Raw genomic sequence first — 22,490 nt, 5'->3', positions numbered from 1 at the left:
ATGGAAAGTGTGGCGTGGCAGTTAAGCCAAAATGTTGTAGTTGTGGTGGAGAACATAGTGTTGCTTTTTGGGGTGTGAAGTGATGAAGCAGCAGACAGTTCTTCAAAAGATAAGGGCCATGCAAAAAGTGACATACAGTATGCATGTAAAAGAGAAAGAAAGAGAGAAAGAGAGGCAGACTGGGAATCCCAGGCTGGAGAAGAAGCAATTGCTAGAAAAGGTTATGGAGATGGTAGAAAGGAAAATGGAGGAAGAGAAGAAGAAGATGTTGGCATTCATTGCGGGGGTAATAAATGCAACGTCAGATGTAAAGTCGAACACAGCGAGGATTCAGATTATTGTTAAAGCAGCATGTCATAGTTTAGACATAAAGGATATCAGATGGGAGGATATTAGAGGGGAACTTGGTAGTCAGGTGAGCCAGAAGGTGTGGTGGTTAACTTTTCTTGTAATCATCTTAATCTTGCAGTGGAATGCAAGCAGTCTTTTGGCAAATGGCCAAGATTTTAAGTAGTTTGTTTATGACCAAATAGTAAAGCCTGACAAAATCTGTGTTCAGGAAACATGGTTAAAGCCTTGTTTGGACTTTAGGGTGTATGTATATATAGCAGTTAGGTATGATAGGGAAGAGGGGAATGGAGGGGGGTGTCTGACAGTGATTAAGGCATACCATATAGGAAAACTGGAAGGAAGGAGGAGTTGTAGTACGTTGGGGTTGAGGTATGGTTGGAAAGGAAAGTGATTATGATTATTAATTTCTACAATCCTTGTAAAAAGCTGGAAATAACTAAGCTGGAAGAAATGGATATGAAAGGAAATATTATATGGTGTGGAAATTTTAATGCACATCACTCACTGTGGGGGAGTGAAGCAATAATTAAGCCAGTAGAGAAACCTGGGAAGGACCATAGTGATCCTGGGAACTATAGGTCCATTGCTCTGACTTCTAATGTGAGTAAAGTGATGAAAAGGACGGTGAATGAGAGGTAGGTTCACTTCGTGGAGTCAAGCAATATGTTAGCATTCTACCAAAGTGGCTTTCGTAGAGGAAGAGGATTTATAGATCCAGTTTTATGTCTGGAGGATGAAATTTGGAAGGAAGAGATTAATAAAGAAGTGGTAGTGGCTGTGTTCTATGACTTAGAAAAGGCATATGATATGCTCTGGAGAGAGGGTTTAATGATTAAATTGTATGGTGTAAGAATAAGAGGATGGATGTTTAACTGGATATGGGATTTCTTATGTGGAAGACCATTCTAGTTAAGATAGGGACACGTGTCAGAGCCATGCAAAACAGAAAATGGAACCCCTCAGAGAGGTGTAATAAGTCCAACATTGTTTTTGGTTATGATTAATGATATTTTTAAAGAGATATCTGATAGTTTTGGTAAATGACTTTTCGCTGATGATGGAGCGGTATGGGTAAGGGGGAGGAACGAGTTAAGAAACTTCAAGAGGGGATAGATAAGGTGGAGAAGTGGGGAATGGAGAGGGGTTTTAAATTTTCAATTGAGAAAACTAAAGTCATGTTTTTCACAAATAGGAAAATGGGGGAAAACAAACAGTTGTTCTTGTATGGGAAAGGGTTAGAAAGGGTGGAGAGCTTTTGTTTTTTGGGAGTAGTTTTTGATAGGAAGTTAACTTGGAAAACTAGAGAGCACATTGTGGAGAAAAGTAAAAAGGTTCTTAATATCATGAGGTGTTTAGCAGGGTTGTCATGGGGTGCCAATTTTGATGCACTCAAAAGTATCTATGTCATGTTAATTTGATCAAGGATTGATTATGGATGTGTGGTGTATGGGGCAGCGGCTAAAACTTGGTTAAAGAAGCTGGATGTTATCCAAGCTCATGCATTGAGGATTTGTTTAGGGGCGATTAAAACAACGCCAGTATGTGCTCTTCAGGTTGAAGCAGGAGAAATGCCTCTGGATATTAGAAGGCAGCAGGTAAGGGTTAACTATTGGGTTCATTTGAAAGGTCCTAACAAGAATCATCCTGTTAAGAAGGTGTTGGAACATTGTTGAGAAAGAGGGAAGGAGTTCAAAAGTAGTTTTGGATGGGTTTGGGGTGATAGAGCGAGAGCATTTAAGGCAGCGGTCCCCAACCCCTGGGCCTCGGACCGGTACCGGTCCGTGAGTCGTTTGGTACCGGGCCGCGAGAGTTGAGGCTCAGGTGTGAAATGTATGGTTTTCAGGGCTTTTATCGGTTTTCAGCGTTATTTTGTTATGGTTTTTATCGTTAACTCAGTTTTCCTGGGTCTTTTCACGTGTGTTATGAATAAATCTTCTTTTTTTCGGTACCGGTACTAGTTTTATTTTGTTGTATTTATCCGCGACACCTTAAAGGCCGGTCCGTGAAAATATTGTCGGGCATAAACCGGTCCGTGGCGCAAAAAAGGTTGGGGACTGCTGATTTAAGGTATATGACAAAGAATTCAGCCAGACAGTGGTATGGCCTTTAAGGCCCACTTGGAGATGGGATTGTCCAAGTGGATAGAACATTAGTGGATATCAAAAAGGGGGAAGTCACAACAGGTCTTTGTCAAGAATTTTATAGTAGGTTGGAGGGCCGTGGCTATGTGCAGGTGTACACAGATGGATCGAAAGATCCAGAAAGTGAAGCAACTGGTGTGGCAGTGGTAGTTCCAGAATTAAATATCAAGTTTGGGAAAAGAACATAAACTTTCTGAGTATATATGCAGCAGAGCTATATGCCATATTGATGGCCTTAAAATGGGTGGAAGACAGCAGAATTCCAAAAGTAATAATATGCAGTGATTCATTGTCAGCGGTGTTAAGCATTGAAAATGGGAATACAAATAATCATTCTGTATGAAGTTATGTTTGCTCACCACAGAGTGTGTCAACAGGGTAAAAGTGTAGTAATAATGTGGACGCCAGCTATAAAGGCATTATGGGTAATGAAAGAGCGGATAGGATGGCTAAAGAACTTTTTAAAAGAGTAGACGTAGATGTTCAGATACCATTATCTAAATATGAAGGAAAGTTTATAGTTTGGAAAGAAAGTAAGAAGTTATGGAAAATGGCATGGGATAATGAAACTAGAGGGAGACAGTTGTACAGGGTACAAAATACAGTAGAAGTAAAAAGAAATAAAGGAATGAAACGGCAGGAGGAGATTGTTATGAGTAGAATAAGAACAGGGCATTGTTACCTGAATGGCACTCATTTAAGGATAGGGAAACATTCGACAAGGTTATGTAATTGGTGTGGTGTTATTGAAACGGTTGAGCATGTATTAATTAACTGCAGGAGGTATGGTAACTATAGGAGAATGATGCAGGTAGAAATGGGAAATGCGGGGGAATTCAGATTTGAAAAGGCGGTTCAGTGGTTAGGATGTCATGAAGGGAAAGGAGTGGTTCTTCGTTTTCTGAGAAATACGGGAATATTTAAGAGGATTTAAAGAGTTAGATGTAATATAAGTAAACTCCAGGGGGTAGCAGTAATGCAACATCTATGGATGCAAGCTGCCGTTGGCACTGGATGGGACAGCCTAGGGGTCCTGTGTGTTTAAGTGCAAGGGCAGCCTGCAGAGTCAGCCACAATGAACCGAAGTGCTTGTGTTTTTGTATTTGCAGGTGGGCACAAGTACTCTGAGGATCTATAGGCAGAGCGATGTAGACAAATAAAAAATGTGTTAAAGGAAGGTACTGCCATGAATGTAAACACAATGCTAATGTCTTGAGTTTCATCCTCTCCTTATTATAAGTGATTGTTAGCAATAAATGCATTATCATATTCATTTAGCATTGGAACTTGCTGCTCGTTAGACATAGCCTGTTGAAATCTCCATGATGAAAATCATTAAAAAAAATCATCTGAAAAAACTGAAGAATTTGTTTGATATTTAATACTCTTAAGTTATGAACTTATATAGAAGACTGTAAACATTTGAGTTACCTGGGCTATGCAAAGTAGGTTGAAATTACACTTTCTCTCGGCTGAACACGGAACACACACACAAGCACACATACGCATGTACACTGACACAGACCTACACTCACCCCCAGCCCCTCCAAACGCCTTCAAACTTATGTCTTCTATGTTGTGAGATGTGATGATTCATGTGCTATGTGCTGAGGTGTTTTTTTCTGTTCTCAAACTGATCTCCCTGTTGGAGCTCAGTCTGGGGGGAGTTCTTTTTTCTCCTCGTCTTTCCTCATGTTCTGCATTTTCCATTGTTATACCTTTCTGACCTGTCTACCCCCTGTGATGCCATGTAATGTATGTATGGTTGGAAGGGTAAGATGGCGCTGGCAAAGGTCGGCAGCCTTAACCCAATTTCCTTCGGGGTCAACCTTCAGGATCAATAAAGTTTTATTGAATTGAATTGAATCGAATTGAATTGAATTAAAGAATACATCATCTTGGTGTGGGTAAGGAAATAGCTAGCTCAAAAAGCTAATAACTGAAGTTCATTTAAATTTTGACATGACTCACATTTTTCTGCCCCCTCTATTTTCATCTTGAGCCTCTTTTATATTTTTCCAGATCTGGCCAGCCTTTGCCACAGCCTGGTGTCAAAGTAGAGGGTACAAAGCTACAACTGCTGAGTCTGACCCAATGACTGTATAAAAGATGGACGACGCGACAGCACCCCAAAAATGAAGCCAAAACGTCTCTATCGCCCCCTGGTGTCTGGCTGCAGTATAGGTCATAAACCCCGCCTCCTCCATGTTAGCGGATGGGACTGGGGTCAGACTAAAATTTATTTATTCTCCTCAGATAATTTTTTCCCAAAGATGCTTTCTTTTGTTATCAATAGTTCTCATCATGCTGATTGATATCCAAGGGGTCTCCTTTCCCATAAGTTTGATTCTAATTCCTACCGCGGTGATGTTAAATTGGGGTGAAACGTCATCATAACAGCTTTGACTGACAGCTGCAGTCACGGAGAAACTTGCGTATCTCTGTTCGGGAATAGCAGATAGAGCGTAGGCTCTGAGAGGAGGGCCAGCGTTTACGCTACGAAAACACGACCGACTGTTTTAACCTGACTGCCTGAGGTGTTCTTCAGTAAACTGGAATACCCGACAGAAGGACCCGAGGCCCCGCTGCACTTTTTCGGTAAGTTAAACGTGTTTGTAAGCTACTCCGTAACTACCGTCCTTAGCTAGCTCCTGAGACCTTAGCTAGCTAAAATGAGCACTCGGCTGTCAGGGTTCGTTTAGCTAACCCATGCAGGTGAATGAATTTACCCTGACTAAAGAAATCAAGAGAAACGCCCCGGGCTACTCAGTCACTAATTACCGTTACTGTACTTTTATTACAAGTATTATACTGTAAAAACAATAGGCTGCACTCTGCTTCAGCTCCTGTGCAGAGCTGAATATTAAATATGTGCAAACAACATGTTTTCAGTCTCTTGCCACATCTGTAAAGACAGTAACATTTTTTTTTAAAAGCTTGTACTTTAGTAACTCCTCATTAATCAGGAACTATGGATTAAAGTACTGTAGTGTACTGTAATACTGAAAAAAATGTAAGAGAAGAACTTCAGATCCTGAGTGTGTGAGGACAGAAGAATCAGCTTTATTTCAATTTTGAGGGATAAAATTTATATCGGAGTTTGATGGTTCTGTTCTCTTTCTGATTACAGGAGCTGCCCTCAGATTCAGACCTCAGCACCACCCAGTGACAGCAGACAGATCATCCAACATGTTCACATGTTAACTGCAAAATGAACTGATGAAAACAGTACAAAGGTTAAAGTACCACATGTGCTGTCAGTGAAAGCTGCAGCTGTTTTATTGATAAAGTTAAAGACAAAAAAACAAAAGGATTAATCACTCATGTAACTGTGTCACTATATATCAGCATTAACAGGACCTGTTTGGTGTTTCACAAAGCTGCTGATCTCAGACCTGCACAGCTTCCATTTTAAACACTTGATGTACTCAGCTGCATGAAGAGCATATGAGATTTTCTCTAACACAATTAAATAAAACCTGATGAAGGTCAAAGGTCGTCACTTGTATGTTGAACTACAAACTTGTGATCTGGAGTTCTTTCACAGTTTTTTGCAGATAGTGTGTTATTTACCATAAAGTGATTCAGAGTTATTCGTACCAGAGTAACCAGAGAGGATCATATATTTTTAAATATATAACTTTCTACAGGACTAAATATAATATCTTTATGTAAAAGCCTGGAGCCTCTGGGGAGTATCTGAGTATTTATAACATTACACAAACCAAAGGTCTCCATCACAGTGTTCATGAAATGCTGGGTTTATCCATCTCCTGGGGCGGGCCTACAGAGGAGTGCTGAAGAGTTCCCTGTGAGGGAGCTGCTGGTGAAGATCATGAGTCCTGCTTGATCAATGCGATGAGCTTCAGTGTTCCTGGTGTTTCTTAAATGATGCCTCTTTCAGTGGGTCAACAGAACTTCTGGCACAGGACAGCTGTGATGAAAGAAAGGGAAGAAGTTTCTCCAAACCTCTGGACCCAGGAAACCCAGCTTGGTCCTGATGGTCTCCCTCACTAGTTTCTCTCCAGGGTGAATGTAGCTATTGATATAATATGGACTCTATTATTAAATGAAAAGAACAAATTAGACTACACTACTGAAATGTTCTGCTGATGTTTTTAAAATTTCCATGTTACCAGGCTGTAGAGGGCTCTGAAGATTTAAATAGTTTTAGATCCATTACACTCACAGTCTTAAATGTTAAAATCTCAAAGGACAGCATTATATTTTTGATATTAACAGTAACTCTGGGCCTCTGTAGAGTGTGCAGATGATCTCATTGCTGTCTTAAAATGGATAACAAAAAAAACCACAAGAAGTGCTGAATCCTTCAATAACAGACTATTAGAGTATTAGGTGTGTAGCATCGCTAACTAGCTAGCAACAAGCCTCCAACACAGTGCGTATGCTAGCGGCTAATCTAGCAAACGAATTAACAACAGAGTGATTTTAGAACTATAAGATGATAAGCTGTGTGTCTTTTTCATAACAGTGACATGGTTGTATTTACCTTAATTAAACGAGTCGTCAGTCGCGGTAAACCAGCAAAAAACTCGAGCCGCTGGGCTACGTAAAAAGTGTAGGGGGGCGTGTTTGCGGTCACGTCCAGCGGGTGTGTGGGCGGGAGCGTTACACAGTCGCTCCACCTCAAGTCACTATTGCGCAGACTCTGGCTCCAAATTTGCAAGATGGCAGCCTCCACAAGCGGGATATTTTGGCTTCATTTTTGCACAATGGGAGGAGGACCACCAGAGGCATTAACTTGGCCCCATCCAAGCTGGTCTGCGAATGTTTCTTCTTTGTGGTCTGCTGTGTTTGGTTTGTGTTGGGTACATGTTGTTTGAATACTGCCTGAGTCACTTAAATGTGAATTATAAAACAAAATAGTGTAAAAATGAGAACGAATAATAGATCACCTTATGTTAATAATATTCCTGATTATTTTGTCTCTGTAGGAGCATCCTCTGGTGCTTGGGCGTTATTTGGTGTTTTGCTTTCCTTAAATGTTGTTGGGGCTGCAGTATGGTACTTTTATAAACTTCAAAGGTACGTCAAACATTAACTTGCATGTAACTAATATGTAGAATTATATGTAATACCTCTGATGTCAAAGCATATGCAGTTATCCAAATTGCAATGTCCAAATTGAAGTGCAGACTCTTCAGTTCAAAAATTCTGAAAAAAATATGTTTTATTTTTTATGTACAGTCTTCATTTTGAGGCGCTCCAAATTCTTTCAGCAATTTTCTCAAAAGCTGTGTGGACTTTTCTGGGTTATTTCTTCATAAATTTAACAGGTAAAAAGTATGGAGAGGAATCTACGTGTGGCATTTGCAATCTGCACATTGTTTGGAAGTTGCAGATGTCGTCAAAGAAACTCTAAAAAGTTGATACATTCTGTGAAAAACAAAGTGCACTAATTAGCTAAGTACAATAGACTTGACTTCATCCAGGAAGGAGAAATAAAAGGGATATTCATAAGCAATATTCTATGTACAGATCTATGGCGTTATTTTTGTGCCACTATTCTGAGCACACGTAAAATTATTTTGAGCGCACGTAAAAAAAAAAAAAATTGCTGGTGCAAGTGTTGCATTTTGAGGAGAAATTTATTTTGAGCGAAGAAAAGCTAAATTTGAGAGAACAAAATTCATTGCTGCGTGCAAAAAATGTATTTCAGTGTTTGCTATTATCCATACACACTCACAATAGCAGCCCCTCTCGCTCTGTTTTTGCATTTGCGCTTGCTCGCAATGTGTTGCTTGCACTTTCAACATTTCTGCCCGTGCGCGTTCAACTCTTTCTGTACACCGTTATATTTGTGCCACAAAACCAGCCAATCACAGACTTGGATGCAAAAAAAATCTGATTGGCTGTTTTGGTCTACAATCAGCTCGAAATGACGAAATGCAATATCCCAGAATGCATTTCGTCCAAAACTCAAACGAGGCAGTGGCGGAGGAACACAGAGTGGCGGAGTTTGAAATATTACTCTTTCAGGGTCACAAAATAAACTTTTAAGATATTTTCAGGCGAGAATGGTGCTGTGTAAACTTCTAATATCTGCTTGATTTATCAAGACATCACATATTTGCATAAGTGCTGTAACGTTTTCGGAGATGCCTGTTACCCACCAGCTGACTGCACAGTTGGACTGGACATTGGGCATACCGGTGCCGATATCGGCATACCGATAAATCGGCACAAATATAACGGTGTACAGAAAGAGTTGAATGCGCACGGGCAGAAATGTTGAGAGCGCAAGCAACACATTGCGAGCAAGCGCAAATGGAAAAACAGAGCGAGAGGGGCTGCTATTGTGTGTGTATATGGATAATAGCAAACACTGAAATACATTTTTTGCACGCAGCAATGAATTTTGTTCACTTAAATTTAGCTTTTCTTCGCTCAAAATAAATTTCTCCTCCCATTTTCCATGAACTGAACTTAAAGATCTGAAACATTTACTACATACACAAAGGATCTATTACTATCAAATATTGTTCACAAATTTGTCTAAATCTGTGTTAGTAAGAACTTCTCCTTTGCCGAGATAATCCATCCCACCTAACAGGTGTGGCATGTCAAGCTGCTGATTAGACAGCATGAATATTGCACAGGTGTGCCTGAGACTGCCCACAATAAAAGGCCACTCTGAAAAATATGCAGTTTGATCACACAGCACAATGTTACACATCATTCCTGACAATTATTCATTGATTTTATTAACAAAAAATGTTATTGTACTGTTACATAATTATGAATACATTGTGAAGGCCTAACTGTACATACTGTGTCATTCTTTTGTATTGTATCTTTTTGAACACACATAGTGGTGGGCAGCCATCAGCCAGAGGAGCGAAATATGAGCAACAAGAACATCGACAACACGGAGAACAACAACAACAACAACAACAACAGCTGGGAGAGACTGAGGTCAATTACAATTTGTTAAAATATGTCCTAGCTCTCTTTTGTTTCACTCAAAGTTAAATATGTCTCGAAATATTCTTGTACTAATGAATTTATGTAATGTAAAACTGTCTGTTATGAAAATACTGAAGATATATTTACTTTTACAAAACATTTTAAAAACATTGCTCTTAAATGAAATAAGCAGCTCAGGAATAAAACTGATCTTTTCCATAGTGTGTTGAATACTGCATTATTTAATATTAAATATCTTTAAAGATTTGAAATTAAATGTAAATTTATACAAACGTTCTGAATTGTCTGCCTCAGCAATCTGTCTGACAGCTGTGGAAGAAAAGGATAAAGATTTGAACAGAAGGCTCCACCGACAGACCTGAGGAACAGGTGTAGGTACAGTTTGAGATCTGTGCTTCTGTTTCCACCAACAGTTTAAACTGCTTTAATCAGCAGTTGAAAGTGCTTGCAGCAGTAGTAAGCATGTAGTCATTGTAATTTGATAATTGCTTGTTTCCACATCTGCTTATTAGAAGACAGTCTGGGAGGCTAGGATAAACTCTTTACTGTGATATGTTGTGCACCTTACATAAATGTAAGTAAAAATAATAAAAATACATATTTTGCTCCCTACAGTCCTTCCTTCTGGGTAACAATGGAAGTTTTTAAATTTGCAATATCCAGTTGATCAACATTGAAGTTAATTTCTTATCTGTTGGTGCCCTAAAACATAATCTGAGCAAATGATTCCATTTCTTTTTCACACAGAGAAACGCCACACAATTATCTGGGGTGTTTTGTCAAATATTTTTTTGTACAGTTTTATTGAAATTCTTTTATTTTTTCTTTGCTAAACTTATATATTTATTTAAAATCTTAATAGTCCATAAAGAGACTAGCAAGAGAAATATTTAAATATAATATTAAATATCTGCATTAAAATATATGTCAAACTCTATATAATTTTTGAGTCATTAAAGTGCACACCACAGCTGGAGCTGATTCATTGTAGCTAAATCACACCACAGTTTATAAGTTAATTTATAGTTCATATTAATCTCATTCTGCTACATTGGATTAGAGTTCATAACGTAATATTTGCATTTGTGTACTTATTCTTTTATGAATAGGCCTTAATCAGAAAAATCAGTATGAAAGACTTGATCTGTGCTACACATCAGTCTTGAGGATTTATTGGCTTTTTGAAAGTGTAGTTTGCCAGTTTAACTGCAGCTGTTATTGCTATTGGGCACCAGTGGGTGTACTGATTTATCGTGGCCTTTACTTTATTACTGAAAAACATCTTGAAAATGTTAGAATTCTGGGGCATGTTTTGAAGAAGTCCCGTCCAGTCAAGTATGTGCAGTTACATGTGTTTGCTGCAGACTAAGCATCATTTTGTTGGCAGGTCTAAAAATACGTCTGTATTTTTGCTTATAATAGCCAGATTCTGATGCACACTTCCTTTTCTGTATCCTGTTTTTTTTTTTTTGTTTTTTTTACATTTTTTAAATCATAGAGGCTTCATGATACTGTAAAACCGATTAATGGGACAGCAGTGCAGAGGCTTCTGAACTTGCATTAGAATCCTCTGGTTTAAAATTTTTCTTCAACATTAAAGTAATCCAGTGAAAGTTGTCAGTATAGCAAGTTTATTTGGGCGAGCAGGATTTATCTCCAAGCGTAGAGAGCTACTTGCGAGCATGGAAAACTATAGCAGCACGTGCAAAGCAAACACTCTGGTGTGCGGGATGGCTTTTTAAAAATATCAGTTTGTCCAGTTGAGAAGCATAAACCAATGAAAGTGACAACAGGTAATCTGAAAAGGCAACAACAAGACACCTTCAAACAGGCAAGGTTTTGCCATCGCTGAGGGGCCAGACCAAGTGCAATTCAATAGATCAAGGGCCGAGTTACATCACCCAGACCTGTTTCTTGGGCCTCATCTTGGATACAATTTTAAACAAATGTTCTGAATTGTCGATCAGAAAGCAGATTCGAGAATTATTTGAGAGTCAGATGAAAATTGATGCATGTGCATGAATGGTCTGTCTGGCCATGCTGATTAATGATCAGTTTTTTCTTACTCCTCCTGATAACGTGAGCTGTTAAGTGACAAAATGATTCCAGCCCTGGACAACTACATCCATATCCACACCTTGAAAAAAAAATGCTAGAATAACGAACTATATATTGTTACATTAAACTTGTGCTCTATGCTCTTTGGTCCTGCAGTTATTCTGCTGTTTAAGTGTTTTTTTTTATTTATCTATTTATTTTTATTAAATGTGTTTTGTTTCTCAAAATGGATGGAATTATGAAAACAAAAGAGTGTTGTTAGGATTTTTTTTTTAATGAACTAGCCTGTTTTTTGTTTTTTTAATGAACTAGCCTGTTCTTGATTCTGTCTCCACTCCCTATCCGAGTTCAGTATTTGTAACCTTGAGCCTACAAATTAGAAGTAAAAAAGCTTTTTTTGTTTATTTCTTTGAAATAAACTTCAATGCTCTGGACTCACCCAGCAATTAACAGCGTGATTTCTGACTTTTTATCCAAAATCATCACACAAAGAAAGTAACAAGAAATAAAAGAGCTGTTTCTGTTCCCCAGTTGTCTACACCAGTTATGCCACAAACTCCTTTTTTTTGTTTGTGGTAGGGAGCAGGTGAGGGCTCTAACTGATTCACTTAGAGATAAGAGACTCATTATTGTTATAGAAAATGTAATGACTGAGTGCAGGATAAAGCTCCAGCTTTTCGCTTTTGTTTGTGAATCTGTTACCACTCCTTCCACACTAAACTCTGTTCTGCTAGGTTCTGTGTAATGTCTTTACTTATATTAGTAAATAGTCTATAGACAACAGGAGTTATGAAAGGGGATGTATTAAAAAATTAAAGAAATTAGCAGTTTTGAAAATAACTTTATGACTCTGAATTATTGTGCCTACATAAAATCATTCAGTCCTTTTTGGCTATATAAAAAAAACTTTATAAAACTATTATATTTATTTGTCTGCTGTCCAATTGGCCATATCTGTCTTTTAAAAAAAAACAAACAAACATTTTTTTTACTGTCAATGAGACTTTTTAGATGGATAAATAAAGGAGATACAAAAGTAATTTTGCCAAAAGACTGACTGGAGCTTCTACCGTCTGATGGGAATGTTGTCTGTGGCTCAAACTGGCTTCATATCATTCATGAGAGATATGTTTGAGATATGTGTCACAGATTATAGGCCAACAAGTCATTTACAACAGTTTAAATACAGGAAACTTTTTTTTTTTTTTTTCGCAAATACCATACCATATGTCTTGGGCTTTCTGTCAAAAGGTGTGGTGCCATGGCGCACTGGCAGGGAGAGCGGATCCAGTTCAGTTCGCCTCCATTCCAACCAACTAAAAGTGAAAGTAGTGATGTGTCATTTTTGTGAAAAAGTTAAAAATCATTATTGTTACATTGCCATTCAGTTTGTGGGTTACAACAGCAAATGATATATACTGTTCTCACGTGATTATTAAATGCAGAGGACGTTTTTTTCTGATAAGATAATCATGTCTGTGTGATTCATTGTGTTGGAACCAAAATACACCTTTCTGAGTACATCAATTAAAAACATTGTTTTATTTTATTCTCGTAAAACACATGCAGCTAAAACACGAATGTGGGATAGCCAACTGTTTGTTCATGGACATGGGAAACAGATTGTGGCAGGGTCAGCCTGGTATTATTTGTATCCCCTGTAACTTTAAAATATTTGCCCCTCAGAGGAGGCTTTTTATTAAAATACTTTAATAAATTTACAACCCAGCGCGCCCCTATCTCTCTCACCCATCAGTCTCGCCCTTTCTCTCTTTCTCTTATATGACGGTAAGCCATTATTTATGTAATTACACTTTGGATCTGACTGTAAAAATGAATACATAGCCTATATGGGCCTTCACAATCCACAGCACAAATAATACTGAGAAAAAGGGAATTGTTCCCTTTTATTCATAATTATAAGACCCAGCACAAGTATCCCATAGGCACACCCACCTGGCGACTTCAGTAAACGTGACGTAACCGTCCATTATGCCCCTTTGTTTGGGAGCAGCCATGCGAATGGATGGAACTGCTACTTTCATTTGTGTTTTTATGGGCAACTGCTGCGATAAGTCATGCCACGCTGTTTTTCCGCGATAACCTGTTTTTTGTTGCTAATATCTGCGCTCCTGCTGATCAGAGAAGCTGGCGGTATGTCGAAAGTTTTGGTTTTTTGTTTATGCTTGGATTTGCTTGGGCTGAAATTAGATAAACTGGCAGGTCTTACAACTGATGGTTGTCCAAATCTGACAGGGAAAAATGTGGGACTTTTGAAGCGGATGACTGAATAACTAACATAATAGCAGACACATCAGCAATAGGGGAGACCGGGGATAGTTGTAACATTTTTGACATTTCTGTCTGTAGCTTGGAGCTCTTTTAAGGTAGTGGATTCAAAATGTAATGCAAAGTATTTACATGTCTCTGCTATTAAATAGTGCAGCTATTTTCTCTGCAGCACAATTACCCATTGGATGGTATGATCTCAAACACAAAGAGTGAAATGTTACAATTAACCCCATAGTCTGGGTTAGTTGTAACATATCCTGGGGTGAAATGTAACACAATGAAATAAGGGTACTGACAAAACATTAACATGTAATCTTTTTTATTCAACACATGAATGCACTTAGAGCCATTTATGTAGCTTTGTGTGTGTGTGACAGAATGCAGAAATCTAGCTTTTGAACATATTCCAACCCCCTAAAAAGACAAATTAGGGAATTTTATGCAACTGAATATTTCAATAATTTTGGTTGGTCTTCCTTGAGTTTGGCCTTATTGGCTCAGTGGGCATTATAACCTACAACTCTTGCACCAACGTTTGAACATAACAATGAAGCTGAAAAAATGTAGTTGTGCACCAGCATCGCAATTCCATTATTTTTTATCATGGCTTACCTTGGTGTGGTTTGCAAAGTGCTTCAGAAACATGAGGAAATCTGTTTCTTGCACCCATCCTGATTTATTTCCACTACCAATACTTCCTACTTCCTAGGAATTGTGTTGCCAATGGCATTAACCGCATATACAAAAGCGACCAGTGAACCTGTCTCTGCTGATGTCGTTGCCCCAACTTGTTTAATATAAGTTAAAGTAATAGTGTGGTAAGTTGTAACATCTGCTTTATTGTTACAACTAACCCAGACTGTTGCTGTTACAACTGACCCAGACTCATATAGCCATGAACTAGCTAAGATTACAGCCAACGGCTAAAACATTAGCACTAAAGACCTACACAGAACATATCCCCATAGACATACAAATAACATAATTTTAGTTTGATGAGTTTAACTGCAAAGCAGATAATGCTATTAGAAATTGAAATAAAGTAGAAAAACTTACTTTTTGGCATACAAATTACTTTTTTTCATGTTAAATTGTCTGTGTTTGACAAAATGTGCTGATTTTTCACATGTGATAGCAGAACTGAATTGGGCATGCACAGGATGAATCACATCATTTGAAACTTAGCCCTCATTGGAGAAATTGGAAGTATTACAACTGACCCACGTTACAACTATCCCCGGTCTCCCCTACACCTCTTCCAATTATTGGCTAATTAATATTGTGCTCAAAACAGTCCAAAAGATTCAATAAGCCACATCAGTTTCTACTGTCTGTCTACTATTTACTACCATAGCCAAGTGGCTAACAACGGTAAACAGAAGTTTTCCCAATCCCTACTAATGAATGTTATCTTGTTTTAGGATACATAATACCTGCCATTATCCAAAGTCACATCTGCTTACTTATAGTTTTTGCTTGTTTCTCCTCTTCTTTTCTGTTTTTTTTTTAAACGAGGACCTGATGACTTTGAGCCTTTCCTTCCATCAGTAATTTTGCACTCCAGTATCAACACCCACAACATAAACTAATTGACTAATAGACCTACACCTTTTATAGTTTTTTACACAACCCAAGAAAAATAATTAATAAATAATGGGCTTGGATTGACAATATTATGAATGAAATGTGCACTATTTGGAAGCAGCCCGCCCCCTCCCCTTTCGACAAGTTGTGTGTGTGAGACTTCAGCACAGCAGCAAGCAGGCGCACCGAGGGCCCTCGCGCTCAGTTTTTGCTTTTAATGTGTGACAGAATTTAGAAAACACATCGGTGCAAATTATCAGTCTATACCATAATGTCTTCAGTTTTTGTGTCTGTTGTAGGGCTGTCAATGTTAACATGATTAAAAAAAATTTTTAACGCAATCAACCCATCTGGAGCGCAGATTGGACAAACTTTGAACAAACTGCCGAAATGTGTTGACAAAGACATTTCAGGGATTTTGAGTCATTCTGCGCTCCAAATCGATCGATTGCGTTAAAAATTTTAAACGCGTTAATCGTGATGACAGCGTTAACGTTGACAGCCTTAGTTTGTTGTTTATTGTGCGAGTTGGTTATTAGATGCCGCTCCAGCCAGCCAGAGAATCCCCCGCCATCCCGCGACTCTCCTCCCTGTGTGGCAAGCAGCAGGCGCACCTCGCAAACGGAGCGCACCTTTACTCCCCGCAAATTTCTCAAAAGAAAACCGATTGCTGCCCATGCAATCCCCAAAATGCGCTGGCATAGTGTCGGGGCAGCATGGGTGCGAGCAACCTTTTGCCGATGCCATGATGTCGCCCCCACCACGATGTCGCCCTGGGCAACCACCCATGTCAAAAACCGCTACTGTACCGAGAGCACTTATATCAATATCAGTGTCACTGATATTTTTTTAATTATTCTTTCCACATAAAGAAGATGACCATTCTCTTTGAATTGATCTTCAATTCAATTGAAGGATTAAATTTAACAAATCCAGATACAGTTACTCTCAGTGATATTGCATTAAGATTTGTTCAGTCCCCAAATAGACTAGATTTCGCTTACTGAATAAGAAAAAGAACTGAAAAACAACAGATGACATAGCAATAGGACTTTGTGTAAAATACAAATTTTGCAAAAAAAAAAAAAAAAATACACATTTTCTTCATAATTATTTTGGGGAATGTTGACTAAATAGCATCTAATCTTTCAATTTTCATCAAAATTAAATCAATTTGAGATGTTATTGGTATCTACCATCACACAAAATTTGAACACGATACCTTGAAAACTGTGGATGATAATGCTAACAAGCAAATAGAGCCAGTACAATAATAACAACAAAATTATTTGGAGAGTGCAACTCCCCCAGAAGTTTACAGACTATACTAAACTTTATTATTTTATGATGTTTTTATCACAACATGGTGATGTCAGCAATATTAATACAGAAATCTAATAAAGGGTAATAATGTTTTTGTATCATTGCGAAGTCTTATAATGTTGTATTTAAAAAAAACAAAAGTACATATTACAAATAATGTAACAAAGTAAGTACTTATGGCCCCCAGTGGAAACTAAAACTTTTTCCTATTCTTGTGACCCTGACCATGGACCTGTGACCTTAAAGCTTTACATACTAAAATGGTGTATTTTATTATCTTTAGCCATCTGACTGGAGCAGAATTGGCAGGAATCTTTGGATTCTATAAGCTGTAAAAAGCTTAAAATTTTGTTTAAAATGTTTTATTGAGACGCATGTATAATACAAATTATAATTTTTAGGTTGATTTAATGTACTCATCCAGATTAATCAGAAAGCTGCATAGTGTAGGGGAAATCTGTTTTGCTACTTGCAGGATATTGTCAGGGGAATGCTTGTTCTAAAGTTTGTGCAAACATTTTTAATATCAGTCATATTCATTTAATTGTATAAAACTAAAATTCATATTTGATTAATTGTGAAGCCCTAAAATTTTAATTTTTTTTGGTCTGTTCTTTAATAGTATTTCACTTTACAGCTCTCCAGGTAATTGGTGGAAGTGTGACAGTGGTTCAAGGAGGTATCGCTATCTTACCGTGCCATGTCACTGATACCAATGATGACCTGACACAGATTACCTGGCAGAGGAAGACAAGAGAAAAACCTCACAATGACAATTTCCTAACTATCCTACCCAGAGAGGGACCACAGTTTGTCAATGGAGGTGATGATCGATTTAGCTATATTGGAAATTTTAATAAAAAAAATGGAACTCTCCAATTAGCTGATGTTACCCTGAAGGATGAAGGCAGCTACACGTGCATTTTCACCTTGTTTCCCAGTGGAAATCAGAAGACTGAGATACCTCTAAACTTGCTTGGTATGAAAAAACATTTTATTTAAAATATTCTGGGTGTTTGCGTGTGAGACAGATTTACTTTCACCATTCTGCTTGCATGTTGATTTATTTTAGTGCTGTAACTCTCCTAGTGACTCCTTTCACAAACGTCAAGGACAATCTTCCGACTTTGGGCAAAGAAGAGGTTTTATTTGCTACCTGCACAGCTGCTGGATCGAAGCCTCCTGCAGAGGTGAGGTGGCTCACTGGTGCTTTGGGAGACAACGTGAGGATGACAACAAACTCCACACAGTATGACAACGGGACGACTACCACAGTCAGCTCTGTGTTTGGTGTACCTACGAGAGAGATTAACGGTCACCAGGTCCAGTGTGTCATCAGATGTGACTCCCTGTCTACAGAAGAAACCCTGCCCTTCACCATACAGGTCTACTGTGAGTATCAGCTGTTAATATGTAATATCTAATTTACACATGCAAAGAAGCATAACCTACCATACCATCAAACCATAGATGTTCATAACACACCAAGTCACAGAACAAAAGCTGTTTCAGATTCGTTTGTCAGGCATAAAGGTTATTTGTGACTGACATGCGTGAAGTTAAGATAAATGTAATTTATCTGTCTAGTCATAAGTCATACAATATAAATGGGAAATGGCAGAGGAGGAGGTTTGTTGGTCACACCATCAGCAAAAATAACTGAAGCTGCACTGAAAGTGAAAAGTAGGCTCATTTAGTAGCGAGTGATTGTTATTGATACAGTACAGCTGTGAGGTCCTCTTTCTTGTGGAATTCCCATGAAATGTAATATTCTTTTTTTCATCATCAAGGTGATTATAAATTAGCCAGTAACAACCTTGTAACTGTTATTGCCTTGAAAAGATTGACTGTTTTGTCTGAAGTAATGAGAATCAAACATTTGTTATTTAAATATCAGTACTTTGTCCTCAGTTCAGGAATAACACAGTTTTGTCTCTTTTTTTTTGCAGTCTCTCCCATAGAAGTGAACATTAGAGTGATTACAGAAGAATCATTTGAGTGTGTGACGGAAGCCAACCCAAATGCCAACTTTACCTGGAGTAGGTAAAGTAATTCAGAAAAAAATGTGTGTGTGTATAAAAAAAAAAAAACACCCATCTCGCCCCTGCGGGCGGTTTATCCTTCAGGCTCGGGTCCTCTACCAGAGGCCTGGGAGCTTGAGGGTCCTGCGCAGTATCTTAGCTGTTCCCAGGACTGTGCTCTTCTGGACAGAGATCTCCAATGTTGTTCCCGGGATCTGCTGGAGCCACTCGCCTAGCTTGGGAGTCACCGCACCTAGTGCTCCGATTACCACGGGGACCACCGTTACCTTCACCCTCCACATCCTCTCGAGCTCTTCTCTGAGCCCTTGGTATTTCTCCAGCTTCTCGTGTTCCTTCTTCCTTATATTGCTGTCATTCGGAACCGCTACATCGATCACTACGGCCGTCTTCTTCTATTTGTCTACCACCACTATGGTTGGTTAGCCACCACCATTTTGTCCGTCTGTATCTGGAAGTCCCACAGGATCTTAGCTCGGTCATTCTCCATCACCCTTGGGGGCATCTCCCATTTTGACCTCGGGACTTCCAGGTTATACTCGGCACAGATGTTCCTGTACACTATGCCGGCCGCTTGGTTATGGCGTTCCATGTATGCCTTGCCTGCTAGCATCTTGCACCCTGCTGTTATGTGCTGGATTGTCTCTGGGGCATCTTTACACAGCCTGCACCTGGGGTCTTGCCTGGTGTGATAGACCCCAGCCTCTATGGATCTTGTACTCAGAGCTTGTTCCTGTGCTGCCATGATTAGTGCCTCTGTGCTGTCTTTCAGTCCAGCTTTGTCCAGCCACTGGTAGGATTTCTGGATATCAGCCACCTCCTCTATCTGCCGGTGGTGCATACCGTGCAGGGGCCTGTCCTTCCATGATGGTTCCTCGCCTTCCTCCTCTTTCTTGGGTTTCTGCTGCCTGAGGTATTCACTGAGCACGCTGTCAGTTGGGGCCATCTTCGTGATGTATTCGTGGATGTTTCTTGTCTCATCCTGGACTGTGGTGCTGACACTCACCAGTCCCCGGCCTCCTTCCTTCCGCTTAGCGTACAGCCTCAGGGTGCTGGACTTGGGGTGAAACTCTCCATGCATGGTCAGGAGCTTTCTTGTCTTTATGTCAGTGGCTTCTATCTCCTCCTTTGGCCAGCCTATTACCCCAGCAGGGTACCTGATCACGGGCATGGCGTAGGTGTTGATGGCCCGGATCTTGTTCTTACCGTTCAGCTGACTCCTCAGGACTTACCTGACCCTCTGCAGGTACTTGGTGGTTGCAGCTTTCCTAGCGGCCTCTTCATGGTTCCCATTTGCCTGCGGGATCCCCAGGTACTTGTAACTGTCCTCTATGTCTGCAATGTTGCCTTCTGGTAGTTCAGTCCCCTCAGTTCTGACTACCTTCCCTCTCTTTGTTACCATCCGACTACACTTCTCCAGTCTGAACGACATTCCAATGTCATTGCTGTGCCAAGAGTGAATCGATGTCTCGTTCACTCTTGGCATACAGCTTGATGTCATCCATGTACAGCAGGTGGCTGACAACCGCTCCGTTTCGTAGTCGGTATCCGTAGCCAGTCTTGTTAATGATCTCACTGAGGGGGTTCAGGCCTATGCAGAACAGCAGTGGGGACAGAGCATCTCCTTGGTAGATCCCGCACTTGATGGTGACTTGTGCTATGGGCTTGAAGTTGGCCTCTAGTGTTGTACGCCACATCCCCATTGAGTTCCTGATGAAGGCTCTTAGGGTCCTGTTGATCTTGTACAATTCTAGGCATTCCAGTATCCAGCTGTGGGGCATTGAGTCATAGGCCTTCTTGTAATCAATCCAGGCTGTGCACATGTTGGTCAGTCTGGTCTTGCAGTCTCGACTGACTGTTCTGTCTACCAGTAGCTGGTGTTTTGCGCCTCTGGTATTCTTGCCAATCCCTTTCTGTGCCCCGCTCATGTATTGACCCATGTGCCTGTTCATCTTAGCCGATATGATGCCTGACAGGAGCTTCCATGTAGTACTGAGGCAGGTTATTGGTCGGTAGTTGGATGGGACCGGTCCCTTCTTGGGGTCCTTGGGGATCAGGACCGTCCGACCTTCGGTTAGCCATTCCGGGTGTCTCTCGTTAACTAGCAGCTGGTTCATTTGTGCTGCCAGACGCTCATGGAGTGCAGTCAGCTTCTTCAGCCAGTAGGCGTGAACCATGTCGGGGCCTGGTGCTGTCCAAATCTTCATACTGGAGACCCTTTCTTGGATGTCTGCCACTGTGATGGTTACTGGACCCTGTTCAGGGAGGTCGCTATGGTCTGCCCTCAGATCCACTAGCCACTGAGCATTGCTGTTATGGGTTGCATCCTTCTCCCATATGCTCTTCCAGTATTGCTCCGTCTCCAGCCTTGGTGGTGCTGTTCTCTTATTGTTCCCTTGCCACTGAGAGTACACCTTTGCTGGTTCTGTGGAGAACAGCTGGTTTATTCTCCTGCCTTCTATCTCTCTGGTGTACCTCCTCAAGCGGCTGGCCAAGGCTGTGAGTCTTTGCTTGGCAGTTTCCAAGGCCTCAGGTATGGACAGCTTGCTGTATTTCTTATGCACCTTCTGTGTCGCGCCTTTCTGCAACTCCGTTAGTTTATATATATATATATATATGTATGTATATATATATACATATATATGAACACTCTGCTCATTATTATTATGTTTCAATAATAATTTGAAAAAATATATTTCCTCACGTCATTATGCGGGCCGCAAGTAGGGGTGACGTGGGCCACGAGACTGAGACCCCTGCATTATTCTCTTATTGCGTGTTTTGTTTAAGTTTCCACTGGCATGGAGTTACCAAAAATAGAGAGGGCATAGCCTAACATATGAAACAGTAAAAGACCCCCGTGTAATCCATTTATTTCAAAAAAGTAACTATATTCTGATTACCACATTTTTAAATTGTAACAATAACGGAATACTGTTACTCATAATTTGTATTTTAAATACGTAAAGCAGGTACATGTATGTGTATGTGAAGGTACCAAGTACCTGCAGAGGGTCAGGCAAGTCATGAGGAGTCAGCTGAACGGTAAGAACAAGATCCAGGCTATGATCAATAAGCTTGCCAAAGGAGGAGATAGAAGCCACTGACATCAAGACCAGGAAACTCCTGATCATGCATGGAGGGTTTCACCTCAAGTCCAGCACCCTGAGGCTGTTATGCTAAGCAGAAGGAAGGAGGCCGGGGACTAGTGAGTGTCAGCACCACAGTCCAGGATGAGACAATGAACATCCACGAATACATCAGGAAGATCGCCCCAACCGACTGCATGCTCAGCAAATATATATCTATGTCTATATCTATATCTATATATCTATATAGCTATATATAATAATAGGTTTGGGTTACAATCAAAGAATACAACAATGCTCATGTGAGCAAGGAAAGGACACTTGATTTTATTTTATTTTTTTTGGCACAACACATTATTCTGCCCTCTCTGTACATTTCATGTTGAACCTTGATGTTTTTCCAGATCTGGCCAGTCTTTGCTGCAGTCTGCTGTCAAAGTAGACGGTGCAACGCTACATCTGCTGAGCCTGACTTCTGATCTAAATGGCCTCTATCACTGTGAAGCATCTAATGCATATGGAAGTAAATATGGTCAGCTCTATGTGCATGTGGCATCAGGTAAGGTCAGCTTGGATTTGGCTGTGCAGTTTGTTTCTGAGTTTTTATTTGAGCTTTTGCTGTTGTTGCTTCATTTTGATCTTTTTCTGAAAACCAGCCAGCTTAA

At 39.8% G+C, this 22,490-nt stretch overlaps 1 protein-coding gene across 1 annotated transcript; it reads left to right on the top strand.

Moving 5' to 3' along the window:
- Positions 1-16,139: 16,139 nt before the first annotated feature.
- On the top strand, positions 16,140-22,490 carry LOC134644161 (nectin-3-like protein). The gene is made up of 6 exons (XM_063496911.1): positions 16,140-16,179; positions 17,320-17,676; positions 17,787-18,089; positions 18,647-18,740; positions 22,230-22,389; positions 22,482-22,490. Exons 1-6 carry the CDS (start codon positions 16,140-16,142, stop codon positions 22,488-22,490), a joined length of 963 nt encoding a protein of 320 aa, XP_063352981.1.

Source organism: Pelmatolapia mariae, linkage group LG16_19, assembly GCF_036321145.2.
Source record: "Pelmatolapia mariae isolate MD_Pm_ZW linkage group LG16_19, Pm_UMD_F_2, whole genome shotgun sequence".
In the NCBI taxonomy this organism is placed as follows: domain Eukaryota; kingdom Metazoa; phylum Chordata; class Actinopteri; order Cichliformes; family Cichlidae; genus Pelmatolapia; species Pelmatolapia mariae.
This window is presented reverse-complemented; position numbering and strand designations above follow the sequence as displayed.

Excerpts from the sequence above, each read along its gene's own strand:
- LOC134644161 (XM_063496911.1), top strand. The coding sequence starts at position 16,140 with ATGTCGCCCTGGGCAACCACCCATGTCAAAAACCGCTACT. Across the intron at positions 16,180-17,319 it reads CCATGTCAAAAACCGCTACT|TATTTCACTTTACAGCTCTC; the intron begins GTACCGAGAGCA and ends GTTCTTTAATAG. Across the intron at positions 18,741-22,229 it reads GCCAACTTTACCTGGAGTAG|ATCTGGCCAGTCTTTGCTGC; the intron begins GTAAAGTAATTC and ends ATGTTTTTCCAG.